This window comes from Archocentrus centrarchus, chromosome 14 (assembly GCF_007364275.1).
Source record: "Archocentrus centrarchus isolate MPI-CPG fArcCen1 chromosome 14, fArcCen1, whole genome shotgun sequence".
NCBI classification, from domain to species: domain Eukaryota; kingdom Metazoa; phylum Chordata; class Actinopteri; order Cichliformes; family Cichlidae; genus Archocentrus; species Archocentrus centrarchus.
This window is the reverse complement of record NC_044359.1, coordinates 2,617,874-2,637,002: the sequence shown is the minus strand read 5'-3', so window position 1 is coordinate 2,637,002 and position 19,129 is coordinate 2,617,874. Positions and strand designations below refer to the sequence as shown.

Sequence of the window (19,129 nt, the reverse complement as noted above, 5' to 3'; positions counted from 1 at the left end):
GGGGCTTACACGCAATCGCTTAATTCAGATATCTAAAAATGTCATTTTGACTAGTTATAATTACGTTTGAGATATCTTGAATTGTAATTAATTGGATTATTAATTGGATTTTATGTTAAAACGGCCTTCCATAATGAGACGCAGGCCGTCCGCGCGCACCTTCACGTTTACTATCGGATGACGAAATTTACGTCACTCGGATCCCGGACTCGCAGAACGGCGCGCGCCAAGTTCAAGCTTTCTTCCCGCCTTAGAGAGCGCATCAGGCATTTCTTTCACCATCAAACATCGGAAAGAAAACAGAAGAAGTGAGTATGAAAAATGACTTTCAGAGGTTCGAGCTGCTCACCAAACAAATAGTAATGTGGCTCAAACGAAGAATGTGTTTGTATTTCAGAAAGGTACAAATTTTATCCATGAAACTGATTTCTCTTCAATCGTATTTGTTGAGTCTTGATCTGAAAGAGGATCTCCTTAAATTTGCACACATTTTAGGAACACTGGATAAAACTGGCCGTGGATGTAAAGTTGTTACATGTGTATTTCTATTCCTCTATCATAAACTCTATCATAAAATAAGTGTTTCACCAGTTTATGGACAGACAGGAACAAAAAGAGGAAACTGTGGTGGACATGCGAGCTGCCTGCTGGTTTATTTACATGTAGCTCATTATTATCTGCTTACAAGTTTTCTGAAGCTCTGTGACCTGTGATGTCTCTGACGTTTTACTGTGAGTATTTATGGAGCTAAATTGGGGCCGTAAAGTTTGTTTGAAAAAAAAATTTTGAACCTGAAAAAAAATTTAAACAGGAAAAAAAAAATTCTCTCATTCGGCTCTGGGGGAGCTCGGGGCTCCAGTGCGGGATGCGGTAAATATTTCAATGGGCGTCAGACTAGCCAACGTATCGCAGTGACAACGTATCGCAAATCTGTCAAGATCATATTTTTTCCTCTGAGATTTGAGTCATATAAGCTGCTTGTATCGGTGAAGCATATTATCTTTCAAAACCAATCACATACATATAGAATATCGATGATGCGTTAAAGACATTTCCAGTTCCCACGGTCCCTGAATGCAACAGCTGGGACTATGTTGTTTAGCCGCTGAAACTGCAAAAAAAAAACCCTTGAACCTGAAATGTAGTTTTTTTTTGTTTCACATCTTTTTTTTTTTTTAGTTGCAAAACTTTTTTTCATTTTCAAACTATTTTTTTCAGTTACAAAACTTTTTTTTCCTGTTTAAATATTATTTTGGGGTTCAAAATAATTTTTCAGTTTCAAAATTCTTTTTTTTCGAACAAATTTTATGGCCCCAATTTAGCTCCATAGTATTTGCTGTGTGCAGCTCCTAACACCACAGAAAAGTTAAAGTTCACCTCTTTTATTTGTGTTGTTGGACTTTTTTTAAAAATCTAAGTTAGCTTCAGTAAAAGGTACCAACAGTAATAGTTAAATTTTGTATATTTCTTTGTGTCAGACATGCCGAAGATTTCGAAGAGAGAGTGGAAAGAAACTTTGACTGACATCCTGGAGGAGCTCGACAAATCACAGTTTGCTAAGATGCTGGAGTTGCTGAGAAAGATTCCCAGAAGCCAGAAAACTCCCAAGTTTAAGGACAAGATGCCCCAAAAAATTATTGAGTACTACGGAGAAGAGAAATCCATCTCTGCAATTAATCGTGTGATGAATAAGATCCCACGGAGAGACGCTGCTGTCCAGGACCGGCTGCAGCCTTTTGTGGCCAAAGTAACAAAGAAGAAACTAAAAGAGAAGAAAGGTCCGTTCCTCCTGCCGCTGCCTCATACACACATGTACAAGAAAGGGTTCTTCCTGTTTTTTCCCTTCACAATAAAAGTCCTTCATGTACACGCTGCAGGACTGCTGAACATCAGATGGATTACAGAAGCAATTTCAAGGATTAAAATATAATTTGTGCATTGAAGGATTAACAGATTGATTCAGCTTTATTTATATAGCACCAAATCACAACAAACAAGGAGCGTTATATTTTAAGCTAAAGACCCTACAATACTACAGAGAAAAGCTCAATACTCAGATGACCCCCCTATGAGTGAGCACTTGGCGACAGTGGGAAAGAAAACCTACCTTTTAACAGGAGGGCCAATCAGATTTCAGGGGTTGAGCCGTAACTTGTCTTATTTGAACAAAACTGCAAACTCATCCTCATCTAACCAAACACAAACCACAGACTCCACATTTGGGATCATAATTTATGTCTTTTTTCAGAAAGGGTCAAATATCAGTTTAAACTTTGAAACAACTTCCAGATGATGTTTATGAATGCTCCATGCAGTCTTTTTACAGCAAATTTTACAACATCCCAACATTTTTAAGCCAATTTGTAAACATACATTTTCATGGCATTATTTCTTGACAGTAAAAAAATAGCTTAAGTTAAGCGGTGTTATCTAAATGTCTTTTCAGCCTTGAAGTGGACACATGCATGTGATGCAGTAATGGAGGGAAGTGCAGCAAGTAAGTTCACACTCACAAGTGTGTGAGGTCAGTAATAACTAAATAACTAAACTATGACTGAGGCAAATAGTCCTAAAATGACCTCCGACCTCCCTTCCTGATCACTTTACCTTCACCTCAGGGGAAAACTTCATAAGATCAGTGTGAAGGCTGGAGCCTATCGCAGCTATCATAGGGTGAGAGCCAGGGTACACCCTGTACAGGTCGCAGGGCTAACACAGAGAGACAGACAACCGTTCACACCTATGGGCAATTTAGAGTGACTAATTAACCTAACTTCAGTAACTGCATGTGGACTGTGGGAGGAAACCGATGCAAACTCCACACAGTGAGAGGGCCAGGGTGGAATTGAACCCAGACCTTCTAGATGTTATTCCAGCTGTGAGGCAGTACTGCTAACCACCACACCATCGTGCTGCCCTGCTCTGCTGTATAAATTTCTATTTTTTTTAAATGGACCCACAGGAGAAAAAATGAAAACAAGTGGTGGGGGGGCACAGCAAACCCACCTTTGGCATATGTTTTAGCTGATTTGAATGTTTCCGTCTCACAAACATGTCACTCTCCAAACACTGAATCACCAAGATAACACAGAAGTCCTGTTGTCCAAGCCCATAATTCTCCAAGGTTCAAATAAAAATAACTTTCACTTTATTTTCTTTTTATATAAAAGTTTTATCTCTTATAATGAGAAAATGTGCAGTTTGTCAGGTGGGCGAAAATAGAGGAACTGAGTGATTGGATTGATAGTCAAAAGTTGTTTTGCGTCCAGATCATATCAAATGTTACATCCATGGACAATAGTGAGATGCTTCTTACTGCAATAACTCAGGATGGTGTGTCTTTTACCAGCTGAGATGGCCAAAAATATGTGTTAAACAGCAGGGTTCTACCTGGGGCTGCGCTATGCTGAGGTCCTCTTGCACTGGGCTGAGAATTTCACCGGTTTGCACATTGGGGAAGCCGCCCCGTTGCCAACCCAAACCCCAGATTGATTTTTTTTTTCCCGCTGACTAGATCACTGCATTATAGTATTATTTCACCACAAGTTGCAATCTACCACTGGGCACGGCGAGTTTTGTTCACAATGTGTACATGTGATCTCCCGACGATCCTGTTCACACTTTATTTCGCAGGGCTACAGAAAGCAATGGCGACCAGCACGACTGCGAGGGGCAAGAAGAGGAAAAAGGGAGGTAGTCTGAGTGGGATGACCCACTAAAGACGCACCCAGCATTTCAAAATTCAGATTTCAGAAATGGAACTCACTCTGCATCACTTATGCCACGTTTCCACTATTACCCACTCAGTGTGACACAACTCGCCACGATCTTGTTTTATTTCCAGTACAATTGAGGACCACCGCAATGTGGGTGGAGTCGATATAACAACGCAGGCAGAAGTGTCAGGATGTAATTTGTATGCAACTCAAAGTGTGTTAGCTTTTGTCTACACTGTTGTGTTGTGTGATGGTACCCGTGAGCAGCCATTAGCTTGGAGACCTCATGATAAACTCTCATTTATCATTTCATCTCCCACCAAGCATAGAAATGTTTGCAACTCCTCATTCCTCCTCCAGTTTCTTGCTATCGACTTTTAATAATGGCGCGGCTGATTCTGGTGAAGGACTCAGCTAGTGATGACACTCCCTGACCAATCAGTGGCATCTGTTCTGAAATAATTTCAGAGAGCCGACTTACCCAGAGCAGCATGTAGCTGTGTGTCTGAGGTATAATATGATTTTCCCGTTCCCACATTACTGAATATTCAGCGTATCAGTGCGTGTTTTGCACTATAAGCTCGCATGTTGCTAACTGCAGCGCTCTGATTGGTCAGATCTGTTTGTTCGCTTGCAAAAGTCAGAAAAATCTATCTTGGGCTGAAAAAATAAATGCTTCAAATTTGTCCTGAAATGATGTGGTCGGTGTGAACGACTGCATTAAGAACAGGCGAGTCTGAAAAAAGATTTTTAACACATAAAACATTCCCACTAAATTTACACATCCAGTGTGTAAAGGCCTTTTGACAGGTGTGGGAAACCCTGAAGCTTGTGAGTTTAATTTTAGCGATAACGTATCACGTGACCAAGACAAGCCTCGTGACGTGTGTCAAGAGTGAGTCATAGACGGATGTAACAGAGAATCTGCCCATTTTTCAAAATAAAACTTAATTCAGACTTATAATAAATAAAACAGAATTAAAGAAAGTAATTTATTCTTTCAGTATGGCCCGGTACCAAATGACCTACGGACCTGTACCTGGGGACTTCTGATTTAAATCACACAAGAACTGGTGGTCTTAATTGGAGGGGAAAGCAAAATTTTTAAAAAAGTAACTTGAAGGGCCAAACTGTATTATACTTTTGACATGAATTTGTGGGCCGGAAGTGGGGGGGGGGGGGGGGGGGGGGGGGATGGAGGTGCAGGCTGGAAGTTTGAGACCCCTGCCATAGTGTAAAACATGGATGTAACTTGTAGGTGGAAGCATCATAAACCTGCATTCTATCTGAAGGCCACTGGATGGCGATAACTGTGGTTACAAAAGCACTTCTGTCTGTACATTTATGGGCTCAGTCACTCATTTTGGGATATATTTAATACACCAGTGGGTGGTTTCATGGTAGCTATGTCCATCTTTTCTACCGTTTCTGATAGAAACTCCAGAAATGAAGATTTCCTCAGTGAAGTTTGTGCATTAGGGAAAAAAACATCTTCTAGCAAAAATCCTCAAAATAAAAAAGGAATTAGAATATAGATCTGAATGAAGCAAAGAAGTTTGTAAAGCATGTTTATTAGTGAAATGAAAGAGCTCAGAACCACTGACTTCACTCTGGTTTTTTTTTTTTGTCTCTTCAGATCCAAAGAAGATCTTCCAACCCGACAAGGTAGGAGTTCTGAAAGCTTTGGTTCACCTGCAGGTTATTGCTATTGGTGTTCTTGCTTGAACGAAGTTTCACAACATCACATCATCTAAAACTGCAAGGACCCTCTGCTGAGCACGTCAGTGCAACATGATTGGCTCATATCCTATTCTGACTGTTGATTGGCTCTTTGCAGGGGCGGGACAACCACCACTGTCCTTCGACCATCACTGTATGTAACTTTTTTCCTAGTATTGTTGTATTTATTTAGATTTTCCATTTAACTGAGCTCCTTTCTTTATTGAGCATCTTCATTTTGCCATAATGAATTATAATTTGATTTATTCTGTGATTTAAGGTATTTTGTTGTAGGTTATATTGAATGTTTTGGCTGCTGTAACACAGGATTTTCCCATCTTTTGAGATAAAGTATATCTTGAGTGTTTGATTCTTGAGTGCAGTGTCTCCTCTTCATTTAATGTCTCTGCACTAACAGAAAACAAATAGAGGCATTAATTACTAGATTCTGATGTCCAGCATGGTGTTCTTCCCAGTGGATCAGAGATTTGCTGACCCCCTTTGCTGCCCTTACATATATTTTATAGTCTGCATGCATCTGTTTTGACTCACATGTGAAATGCATTAAGTCCACCTTCCTGCTATTTCCATGAAGCTAAGTAGAGCTTCTTTCTCTCACCAATCTCAAATGCTTAATGTAACACTGGCTGAAAGAAAATGTTCTCTCTGCCAGTTTGCAGGTGAACTTGTAGCTGTGATTACTAGAAAAACCGGCCCAAACAGATCAATAGCTAACTAATCAAATATCATGACAAACTTTTTCACTGGTCCCAGGCCAGATTTAGGTGGTTATCAATCCTTGCTGAACAAATTGGAACCCAAAATCTGGCTTTGAGAGGAGCTCGCCCCACCCTCATGCAGACAGGGAGGAGAGCCAAACATCACCACACAGAACTGGATTTCTTCTGGTCCACTTCTTACATGTGCTCAGAGCTGAGTGGCTGATTTCTGACACTAAAAGCTAACTTCCTAACACAAATGTATCTTTGACAGAGCTTCTTCCTTTACAGTTTAAATCTCTTGAAAGTAGACCAGCTTTTCACAGCCATTAACTAAGACCCCTGCCGCACACGCCTAGAATCGTTGACCCCCTGGCAACCTCCGGTCTCTGAGGAAATCTGGGCTGTGCACATTTGAAGCAACTTTAAACTGGCATTTGCTGATGAGATGGACAGTATTAAAGTTTATGGAAATAAATTCACCAAAAGCCTCTTTGTGATTGTTTTGGCTGGTAGTAATCGAGGATTTTAGGGCAGTGCTATATACCTCTTTGTGGCCAATTTCAATAGCAACAACAAGCAACCTCCAGCAACCACTCCCCAACCAGTTGAGGAATGGTCATTTTTCCCTAGTGACCTTAGGTTGCCAGGGGTAGCTGGCGAGTCTCTAGTCCTGTGTGTCTGAGACCTGATCTAATGTCTGCTTTGTGCCATTAGTCGGGTAAACCAACTCTCCTAAGTAAGTCTCTACTCTCTAGTTAAAGAAAATAAACATGGCTCAGCAGCCTGGTGCATTACTCAGTGGTACACTGATAATTATTAGGATCTCATTAGCATTAGGAATGCACTGCACTTCTGAACGAGTATGTTTGGATCTGAACTTTGATTAAATGTTTGTGTTTCAGGAGAGAAACACTCATGAGCCATGGGTAAGTACATTTACTGACATTCTAACATTGATGTTTGCATTTGTGTCACTTAGATGGAGATTTTTTTCCTCCTTTGTACACAGGAAAGAACCATCAGTGACGTCAAATCCAGCAAACAAATTCTCGATTCAGAAGTAATTATTGGGAAAGTTCTTCAGAAATCTGGGCTCTGCACATATGAAACCACTGATAAGGTGGAGAAGCCATACTTTAACCTGGCAGTTGCTGATGAGACAGGCAGCATTAAAGTGGTGGTTTATGGAAATAAGCTCTACTCAGAAATCAAGGAAGATAGGTGCTATCGGTTCAGTAAGCTACAAAAAGGTGAGAATGTTTTAAAGACTACCTTCTTGAGCAATGTGTGTGAGACGAAAACTGTGGAAGTCCCCGCAGAGATTGAGAAGATTGCTAGGACCCTGTTATGTTCTGAGAGCCCGCTGTGCTCCATCGCAGAAGTCAAAATGTCTGCAGAGTCGTCCAAAGTGAGCATCAGAGGAACCGTTACAGAGGTGAGTTTAACAGACACCTCAAAGAGTCTTAAATATACAAATTCAGAAGTGTCATTTCATCTAAAATTACTGTAGACCTTCTGCTCGACCATCTCAGATTTACCTTAAAAAAAAAAGAAAGAAGCTTTTTTTTGAAAGCTTGAAATTGTCATTGGTCTTTCTTACCATCAAATTGAACCAGGATCTGTGATTTGGTTCAGATAAATCAAAAAATGTCTGTGTACTTGCTAATTAAAATATGAAAAAAGATTTCAAAGCTGTCCTGTAAAGTCCCATATTGCTAAAGATAATTAGTAACAATTTCTGAATGGTATATAGTTGAATTTCACAATAATGCAAAAAAAAATTGTACAATACTTTTTAATATGAAATTCTTAGTAAAAGATATAACATTTACATTTACTTTAATGGATTACACAGCAGTGGGGAATAAGTTTTATTACAGTAGAAGTCTTTGTGAAAGTGCTGTAACTAAGTTTAAGGATCTAATTCCTTCATTGTTATGCTCTTCAGTGCCAACACAGTGCAGAGCAGCTACCTAAACTCTGCTCCCAGTGAGGTCGATTATCTCGTCAATAGTTTTACATCCTCACTGTGTATAACTTTGGATACTGTGGCTCCTCTGAAAAGGAAAGCTTCAAATCAGAAGTGCCTGACTCCGTGGTATAATTCAGAGGTCCCCAACCCCCGGGCCGTGGACCGGTACCGGGCCGTGGGACATTTGGTACCGGGCCGCACATAAAGAATAACTTAAATTATTTCCGTTTTACTTATTATCTGCGCCTAAACTATATTTTATTTTGAAAAATGGGCGGATTCGCTCCGTTACTTCCCTCCATGACTTCCTCTTGACGTGTCAAGACGTTTCTGCTCACATGATACGTCACCGCTAAAATTAAACCCAGAAGCTTCAGGCCTGTCTAACGAAATCGGTTGGTTGACCTACATAACGCTTCTTTAAATTTTTGAGTGCTCAACAAGAGTAGAAAAGCACTATGTAAGAACTAGTCCATTTACCATTTTTATTTATCAACACCGGGGATAGCAGTGAGGTAGACCCAGCCATCAAACTGACTCTCCAGCGCTTGACACCGCGGCTCTGCAGCCACGCTCCATGTGAAATCGGCCGAACCCAGTCAAACCAGAAGCCAGCAAAAATGAGTATCAGAGAAACAAGCTCAGGGGGCTTACACTGATTCAGTGTTATGGTGAGTTGTATTTTTCATGCGCTTTATACAGTAAAAATCACCTAAGTCGAAGTCGCACAAATCGGGTTTTCGCTCTAGTTGGATGGCATCTGCAGGTCCTGATTTTTTCTAACATTAATTCCAATAAAATCATCACATAAATCCGTCGGATATTCACCTACCTCGGATGAAAAATCTGGTCCCATTGTAATAAATTTCCAGTTAAATGTGATCGCATAAACTGGATGAGTTTAGCGCTAAAACCCTCCTCAGCTCCTGTCCGCCCACTTCCATGCATCGGCTCGTTCATGCACAACTACACACACACTAACAACGCCTGGAAATTGTTTTAGTGTTTATATCAGTTCATTTCACCGGGGACAATCGTGGCAAGTGTAAGCTACAAACTTGCACTTACGAGTAAAATTTCAGATTATAAAAAAATTTGCAGAAGCAAATTCATAGATGAAGCAGAAGCCATTGCACTGGGCCATTTGAATCCGACTCAGGTGATTTCTACTGTATTTGTTTTTGCGGTGTATCTTATTTTGAAGGCATGTTTTACCATGGCTCTAACAGCTGACCAGGGAGCGCTGTGGGCAGAGAGCCTGTTATTCATGTTGAGGCGGGATGTTACGAGAACGCTGCTGATAGAGTTGCATACGAATACAAAGTGGATTCACGTTTTTTATTATTATACGTAGAAAATATCACACTTGGTTATGGTCGTATCATTTATTTTGACGTATTTATTCGCCACACCTTAAAAGCCGGTCCGTGGAAATATTTTCTAACACTAAACCGGTCCGCGGCTCAAAAAAGGTTGGGGACCACTGGTATAATTCACAAACGCACAGCTTAAAGCAGATAACCCGAAAGCTGGAGAGGGAATGGCGTCTCACTAAATTAGAAGATGCTCATTTAGCCTGGAAAAAGAGTTTGTTGCTCTATAAAAAAGCCCTCCGTAAAGCTAGGACATCTTACTATTCATCATTAATTGAAGAAAATAAGAACAACCCCAGGTTTGTTTTCAGCACTGTAGCCAGGCTGACAAAGAGTCAGAGCTCTGTAGAGCCGAGTATTCCTTTCACTTTAACTAGTAGTGACTTCATGGATTTCTTTACAAATAAAATTTTAGACATTAGAGAAAAAATTATTCATAACCATCTCAAAGATTATTCTTCATGTTCGGCTGCTTTCAGCACTGCTGGTATTTGTTTAGACTCTTTTGCTCCAGTTGATCTTTCAGAGTTAACTTCAATAGTTACTTCCTCCAAACCAGCAACATGTTTATTAGATCCCATTCCTACTAGACTGTTCAAAGAAGTCTTTCCAATTCAATTCAATTCAATTCAATTCAATTCAATTTTATTTATATAGCGCCAAATCACAACAAACTGTCGCCTCAAGGCGCTTTGTATTGTGGGTAAAGACCCTACAATAATACAGAGAAAACCCTACAGTCAAAACGACCCCCTATGAGCAGCACTTGGTGACAGTGGAAAGGAAAAACTCCCTTTTAACAGGAAGAAACCTCCAGCAGAACCAGGCTCAGGGAGGGGGGGTCATCTGCCGCGACCGGTTGGGCTGAGGGGAGAGAAAAAAGACATGCTGTGGAAGAGAGCCAGAGATTAATATCAATTAATGATTAAATGCAGAGTGGAGTATAAACAAAGTAAATAAGGTGAATGAGAAACAGTGCATTATGTGAACCCCCCAGCAGACGAGGCCTATAGCAGCATAACTAAGGGATGGTTCAGGGTCACCTGATCCAGCCCTATTTATAAGCTTGATCATAAAGGAAAGTTTTAAGCCTAATCTTAAAAATAGAGAGGGTGTCTGTCTCCTGAATCCAAGCTGGAAGCTGGTTCCACAGAAGAGGCGCCTGAAAGCTGAAGGCTCTGCCTCCCATTCTACTCTTAAGTATCCTAGGAACCACAAGTAAGCCAGCAGTCTGAGAGCGAAGTGCTCTGTTGGGGTGATATGGGACTATGAGGTCTTTGAGATAAGATGTGCCTGATTATTCAAGACCTTGTATGTGAGGAGAAGAATTTTAAATTCTATTCTAGATTTAACAGGGAGCCAATGAAGAGAAGCCAGTATGGGAGAAATCTGCTCTCTCTTTCTAGTCTCTGTCAGTACTCTAGCTGCAGCATTTTGGATCAGCTGAAGGCTTTTCAGGAAGCTTTTAGGACAGCCTGATAATAATGAATTACAATAGTCCAGCCTAGAAGTAATAAATGCATGAATTAGCTTTTCAGCATCACTCTGAGAAAGGATGTTTCTAATTTTAGAAATATTGCGCAAATGCAAAAAAGCGGTCCTACATATTTGTTTAATATGTGCATTGAAGGACATATCCTGGTCAAAAATGACTCCAAGATTTCTCACAGTGTTACTGGAGGCCAAAGTAATGCCATCCAGAGTAAGTATCTGGTTAGACACCATGTTTCTAAGATTTGTGGGGCCGAGAACAAGAATTTCAGTTTTATCTGAATTTAGAAGCAGGAAATTAGAGGTCATCCAGGCCTTAATATCTTTAAGACATTCCTGCAGTTTAACTAATTGATGTGTGTCATCTGGCTTCATTGATAGATAAAGCTGAGTATCATCTGCATAACAATGAAAATTGATGCAGTGCTTTCTAATAATACTGCCTAAGGGAAGCATGTATAATGTAAATAAAATTGGTCCTAGCACAGAACCCTGTGGAACTCCATAATTAACCTTAGTGTGTGAAGAAGACTCCCCATTTACATGAACATATTGGAGTCTGTTAGATAAATATGATTCAAACCACTGCAGTGCAGTACCTTTAATACCTATAGCAAGCTCTAATCTCTGTAATAAAATGTTATGGTCAACAGTATCAAAAGCTGCACTGAGGTCCAACAGGACAAGCACAGAGATGAGTCCACTGTCAGAGGCTCTAAGAAGATCATTGGTAACCTTCACTAATGCTGTTTCTGTACTGTGATGAATTCTGAAACCTGACTGAAACTCTTCAAATAAACCGTTCCTCTGCAGATGATCAGTTAGCTGTTTTACAACTACTCTTTCAAGAATCTTTGAGAGAAAGTTGCACACACGCACACACACACAACGCACCCTCTCAAGGTTTACTGTGTTCATGTGTGCAGATCTTACTTATTCATGGAATTATGACATAACCGACTGTCTTTAAACCACTTTAAAAAGCTGTTTTTCATCCAAACAACATTTTTATCCTTCTTCCTTCTTCCGGGGGGGGGGGGGGGGGGGAGCAGGAGGAGGAGGAGAGGTGAAGGAGCACAGGGGCACCTAATCAGCGCCGTGCCTCTGTTATTGATCGTATCATATGCACAGCTGTTTAATACAGAAAATGCCGACTAGAGAAATAATTTCCCCACATCACTTTGCCCCCCCCTTGTGTGGTGCCCCTATGCATTGCATATAGTGTATACCCACTTTTTGTACCACTGATCACAGGGACACAGACAACCATTCACGCCTATGGGCAATTTAGAATGACCAGTTAACCTAACCCCAGTAACTGCATGGGGACTGTGGGAGGAAACCCATGCAGACACGGGGAGAACATGCAAACTGAGAGAGGCCCAGGCCAAAGTGGGATCAAACTCGGACCTTCTAGGTGTCATTCAAGCTGTGAGGCAGCAGTGCTAACACCACACCACTGTGCTGCCATGTTTAGCTAATAGACTCCAATTTGTTCATGTAAATGGGGAGTCTTCTTCACACACTAAGGTTAATTATGGAGTTCCACAGGGTTCTGTGCTAGGACCAATTTTATTTACATTATACATGCTTCTCTTAAGCAGTATTATTAGAAAGCATTGTATACATTTTCATTGTTATGCAGATGATAACCAGATAGTCGGGGTGGCTGTAGCTCAGGGGATAGAGCAGGTCACCTACTAATCGGAAGGTTGACAGTTCAATTCTTTGCTGCTCTGGGCTGCATGCCAAAATATCCTTGGGCAAGATACTGAACCCCAAGTTGTTCTCTGACATAAGTGTTGGAGTATGAATGTTAGACAATAACAGCACTTAGCTTAGTTACACATGGAAGTGCTTGTGTGAATGTGTTGTATGTGTTGAGTGCTCAGATAGAGTAGAAAAGCACTTACACTGGATGGGATTATCTTGGACTCCAGTAACATTGTAAAGAATCTTGGAGTCATTTTTGACCAGGATATGTCTTTAAATGCCAGCTCCCAGCTTAAGGAGACAGACACCCTCTCTGTTTTTAAAAACTTTCCTTTATGATCAAGCTTATAGTTAGGGCTGGATCACCGTGACCCTGAACCCTCCCTTAGATATGCTGCTATAGGCCTAGGCTGCTGGGGGTGGTTCCCATAATGCACTGTTTCTTTTCATTTACCTCTTTTTACTTTTTGCTCCACTCTGTATTTAATCATTAGTTATTATTAATCTCAGGCTCTATTCCAGAGCATGTCTTTTTTTTTCTCTCCCCTCAGCCCCCCCCCCCCCCCCCCCCCCCCCCCCCCTCCCTGAGCCTGGTTCTGCTGGAGGTTTCTTCCTGTTAAAGGGAGTTTTTCCTTCCCACTGTCACCAAGTGCTGCTCATAGGGGGTTGTTTGGACTGTTTTCTCTGTATTATTGTAGGGTCTTTACCCACATAAAGCGCCTTGAGGCGACTGTAAGTTGTGATTTGGCGCTACAGTATATAAATAACATTGAACTGAATTGTGGTATGAAGAAAAAGATTTTATCCAAATTTCATGTTTGAGTAAATATGGCAAATTGTGCCACAAAAATATCAGCAGGTCAGTGTCTGAGTAGAACAAAATTCTGGATTTTGCAAGAGGGTACTCTAATTATAACCGAGAAGATAATTCCATATTCTTGCAGCAGTCAGCATGCTGATTGTCTGACCCCTGCTTGCCTGTAGCAGTTGTTGTTTGTTGTAGGGTTAGGGTTGGATTATGAGGGTAGGGGTATTTAACAAAATTATTTTCTCTGTCATAGTTGGAGTGCCATCTGAAAACTCTGTTCTATTTAGATTACACTATTTACTGATTTTCTTGTTTTTGTGGCACAACTTGTCATATTTGGCCCAAAAATAAAATGACTTGACTGAACATCTCTTAGTAATGTTTGATTTTATGTTAATGAACTAATAATGGAAATAATTCCCTTATAGCAGATGTGTATCTGAAAGCACTGCAACTAAATTTAAGGAAGTGATTCCTCCTTATTTCTTTCACTGCCATGTGCAGAGCAGCTACCTAAACTGCACTCCCACAGAGTTTGATTGTCTTGTTCTGAAGCCTTACTGTGTGTGACTCTGAATACTGCAGTGTCTCTGAAAAAGACAAATCAGTGGTTTGCCTGATGGAAACTTAAAAGCAGAAAGACTTTCAGAAGCTCAGTTGAGGTGATAAAAATGAGCACCAAAGTCAGTATAAGGAGTAGGATATGATGGATGAATGGATCATGCCTATAGGATGGGTATTCTGTGCAAAAACCAAGTCAGTGTTGACTGATTACTTTTAGGAAAGAACTGCTGCTTGGGTTAAAATCACAGATCACTGTGAGGCTTTGTCCTTATATTGATTTCATCTTGCAGATTCATCCTCTCGAAAAGATTACTGTGATGAAACAGAGGAAGACCAAGAAGCAAGTTTTCCAACTAACAGATGACAACGATTCCATCATCGTCTGGGTGTGGGGTGAGAACACCCAGCAATGCAATGGATTATTAGTTGGAGACGTCATTATGGTGACCAACGTGAAGACCAACCACTTCCGTGGAGTTGTATCACTTAAGACTACTGGATTCACCAGAATTCTTAAGGTATCTCAACCTGCCGTGCCAATCTGCCTGTTTTACTAGTGTATATTTATATTTTTTAATTAGCAGTTTGTTGCTGGGGAAACCTAGACACAATATTAGGAAAATAAAACATCAAATTATCACTGATATGAACCTCAACAATGTCTTCATAAAGTATTTCCCCACATGTTTTAAATCTCTACTTGTATTTATTCAGGTCCGCAGTGCCAACTTCCAGAAGGGGAGAATTGAAATTAAAGGAATATCTAAAGCCAATAAGAAACAGACTTACCTGGAGGCAGAGTTCAATCAGAGGCTGCAGATGTTTGTTGTGGCTTCTCAGCTTCTGGCAAAGGCGTTTGGTGTTAAACTGGATGAAAATTTCAAACAAAGGCTCGTGGATAAAATGCCGCTCTCAGCAGTGGCACAGATACAAGGAAATAAGATACATACAATAAGAAATAATACCTGGAATGATTAAAGAGCAGATTAGAAAAAGGCAAAGTTTTAATTGCGCAAAATATTAGAAATAATTCTGAAAAATTTCAGAATTATTTCAACTGATTCATAAGACTAGGAGTCAGACCATTTACAATCAAAATCAAATAATAAAGGAACAGACTGAGCATAATCTGTCATTATATGCTGATGATATAATTTTGTTTATTACTGTGATGGTCACAGTTCTGAAGTAAATGACACATACTGTAGTCTTTCATATATCATACGCATGTTTATGCAGCATTTGTTGAAAATACATTCTGCTTGGATGTTCATTCAACATTTTCCATACTGTTAAATTACTTTCTCTTATGTTTCATTCATTTCTGTTTCTTGCTTTGACTGCTGAGGTTGTTTGAATCAATAAATAAACAAAGTACTTTAAGGCTAGTTTGTCTGTAGCATGTCATAAACTCATGGGTAGAATCCAGAATTAAGTTTAAATATGTGATGTCATTTGATTCTTGAGTTCAGCATTTGGTGATTTTTGTATTTGATTGTTAAACAGTTGGTTTTGTTTGTTTGTTTTTTAGTGTTTCCTGTTTGGTCTTTAAGTTTCTCTTTGTGCCTGATTATGTCTGGTTTGCTTTAAGCAATTACTTTTACATTTATTATCAAGCTTCTCTGTTTAAATGAGCTCTTATCAGCTTTTTATACTTGCTTTTTTCTCATTTTAACAGATAAAATAAAATCAGTGTTTTTCAAAACGTGCCCATGCTCCTCATTCCTGACAAGCCTGGACTCCAACATTTACAAAATTACATAAATCAGTTCCAGCTGAATTACTTTTAATACAAACATTTGCAGATATTTCAGGCTACTGAGTGACTAAAGCTCCAAACTCCTCAAACCATTCACTTAGAGGTGAATATTCGCAGGTTTACAATGCAGCTACATTCACACAAGTGTAATGAAAATACCTGAATGAACTTTCAATTATTTAACGTATGCTGAATCATTGTGTACTTGTACTTTGTTCCATCCTGTTTTGTAGAATTCAGCTTAAAGCACAGATTAATCAAATCTCTGTGTACTGTGGTTACTGTGTATTCTGGGTAAACAGTGTGTGTAATGTGCTTATGTGAGCTCATGTAAATACTCTGTCAGTTGTCAGACATCATGCAGATGTCTGACAACTGACAGAGTTCAGTTGTCAGACATCTGCGACCTTTTGGCAGTAAGCACTCTGTCCCTATTTGGCCAAACAGAATTAGTAGTTATGACTTGACTCGGACTTCTACAGTGACTTTATGTGTTGAGGGTTTTTAGTATTAAAGCTGTCAAAATCTTAAATGTAACATGGCAATATTTTTTTTTATTAATAAAGGTAAAATTCCACCATAATTTGGCAATGAAGGACGGGATTGGATGTGTGATCTGGACTCCGTCTGATTGACGGAAGGCCATGGCACTCAAGAGATCCTTCCTTTAGGGTGAGAAGTTGTCATTTAGTGGAGCCTGGGTTGCTGATCCAGTCCAGAAAAACAGTGGAGCAAAAAGAAAACACTTGATACCTCTGACACACAGAGTCACAGTGGGACTTAAAACTGAGACTATTCATTGGTTTGTGATCAATCTCCCAACTAAGAGAGTTGGTGACAGACGTGTCTTGGTTATGACTATGGTGTGATCGGGATTTGCATGAGCTAAATTGTTTGGTGGTGCACACCTTAATGGTACCAGAAAGAACGGGGATTTGTATGTACATGACTTAATGTTTAAGTCATGTCAGGTCACAAAGAGAGACGGATAATCATGCTACTTTCCCACCGCCGAGGAGCCGGTGCTCGTGCCAGTGCTCGTGCCAGTGCTCGTGCTGGTTTCAATGAACCGGTGAAACGCTTAAGAACGGGCCCGCCTTCCCACCGCGTTTCTGTGAACTGCTCCTTTACGTATGAGTGTGGGCGGGTCCTCGTCTGGACACGGAAGCTGAAGCGCACAAACGTGTGAGAACACGCTCCCCTTTCTGTGCTGCAAATACGTTTTAGGGTCCAAACCAAACTACTGCAGCATCTGTGTGCAGCACAGAGGGAAACAGACAGCGATTAGAGCACGACGACAAGTACGCACTTTGTGTCCTTTGATCTGTGATATGAACTGATACAAAGCAGCAAGTTCAGCCTTAGAGCCCAACCTAATTCACAGCCGTGAAAATCGCTTCTCTTTTCTCATGTAATACACATGTAATATGGTAGAAAACTTAATGTTGAGATAGCAGAGTCACGCCCTTCTGCCGCTTTTGTCACACATTCTTGGTTCCACACCAGCTAGTTTGTGGGGCTGGAGTTGAACCCTGAAAGAGGAGTAGTCTTTCCACCACGGAAGCATCAAGTGCTTCCGTGGTGGAAAACCGGCGTAACGGTTCAAATAAAGGCACCGGCACCGGAACCCTGTTGGTGGGAAAGAGGCTTCAGAGATAGGAAGCAGCCAGAGTAGGCCAGCTTCAGACAGGGGGGTCCTGTCCCCATTATGTGACTATATGTCTGAACATTGCCCTGGCAGCCTGAAATGCATAAATAGGAAGCCTGGACATCCACCAACAGAAGCATTTGGGGTCTCAGTTGCATAAGTTGGAGGTAAGTGGTGTGGCACAGCATGCAGCATTATCTAGATGGAGAGAGAGAGAGAAGGATAGCATTAGAATCAGACTGGAAGGCTTTAATGATGTGGATAAGTGAAGCAGAGAGAAGGGAAAGACAGACAACAGGAACCTCTGCTACATCTAGGGTTAATGAGTAGACTGAGACATTCACTGCACTTATACTAACACACTTTATCCCTGTCTTTCTGAGGAACCGAGGACACTTGACCTAGAGTCTGCCCCTGCTGGTTCCCCACCCTCATCACCAATGTTCAGCAGTCTGCATGCCTGTGATGACCTGACAGCAGGCTCACCAGGCACTGGCTGAGTCTAGAAGCAACAAGAAAGCTCCAGTGACATCTGATGTTCCACTGCAACCACCATGCCCATGGTTGAAGTGGCTGGTACCGAAGGACCTACATTGGTGTTTAGACCATGGCTGGAGGGTGATGTAGCAGAGGCAATGAAACATATTTGCAACCCATGTAACAACCTGAGCCAACAGGAGACTGAATTGCTGCAGTTCATAACAGTTTACAGACGTACAATGACTGAACCGAGACACCTGATGAACTGGTTTCTGGACAATGAGTTTCACAAAATCCAGAGCGTGTTCTCCCCACATAGAATGATGGCTCGATTGGGGTGCATAGACTTTGAACACGGCCCCAGTCCGCAAGATCTTCAACTCCCACCTCCAGCAGAACTTCGACAGCATTCATAGGGAGGCTGAGGACACTGAGTCATATTCCACTCCTCTGTTGTTGAGACACCGGCACAGAACTGCGGCTGCAAGAGGGTTAGCGCCTGTCGTGGCAGAAATCTCCGAACCAGATGGTGGTCACCGGAGATAAAGGGAGCCATCAAGCTGAAGAAGGAGACCTATTGGGCTTGGTTAGCCTGTGGGAATTCAGAGGCAGCTGATGGGTACAGGCAGGCTAAGCAGAACACAGCTTGGGCGGTAACCGAAGCAAAAACTCTGGTGTGGGAGGAGTTCGATGAGGCCATGGAAAAAGACTTTCAGACAGCCTCAATGCAATTCCGGCAAACCATCAGGCAGGTCAGGAGGGGAAAGCGGTGCTCTACTCGCAGTCTATAGCAGAGATACTCAACTTGATCTAGCCGAGGGCCACATTTGGAAAATGAGAAGTGGCTGAGGGCCAGTTATAAAACTACATTCATAAAAAATGAGCAAACTTTGAGAAAGACTGATAGCTTGTGCTCATATTTATTTATTTGCGCACGCATGTGCGTGTGTGTGTGTGTGTGTGTGTGTGTGTGTGTGAGGACATGCATGTGTTCTTTCCCAAATCCAACGTGGTGAGCTTAACTCATTATATGAGAGATTTTTTTTTACAGAAAAGTAACCAGGAAAAATGCACTTCAGTGAAAGCCAGCATCTAGACCTCTAAATAAGGATAAAGAGACTAGCACAAACCAAACCAGGAAGTGTGATGAGTCCAAGCATCACA

General features: G+C 41.1%; 1 protein-coding gene across 1 annotated transcript; it reads left to right on the top strand.

Moving 5' to 3' along the window:
• Positions 1-161: 161 nt before the first annotated feature.
• On the top strand, positions 162-15,685 carry LOC115792602 (uncharacterized). Its single transcript, XM_030747202.1, has 9 exons — positions 162-308; positions 1,479-1,778; positions 2,447-2,497; positions 5,353-5,381; positions 5,554-5,589; positions 7,060-7,083; positions 7,167-7,592; positions 14,369-14,596; positions 14,793-15,685. Exons 2-9 carry the CDS (start codon positions 1,481-1,483, stop codon positions 15,054-15,056), a joined length of 1,356 nt encoding a protein of 451 aa, XP_030603062.1. The 5' UTR covers positions 162-308; positions 1,479-1,480; the 3' UTR covers positions 15,057-15,685.
• Positions 15,686-19,129: the final 3,444 nt, after the last annotated feature.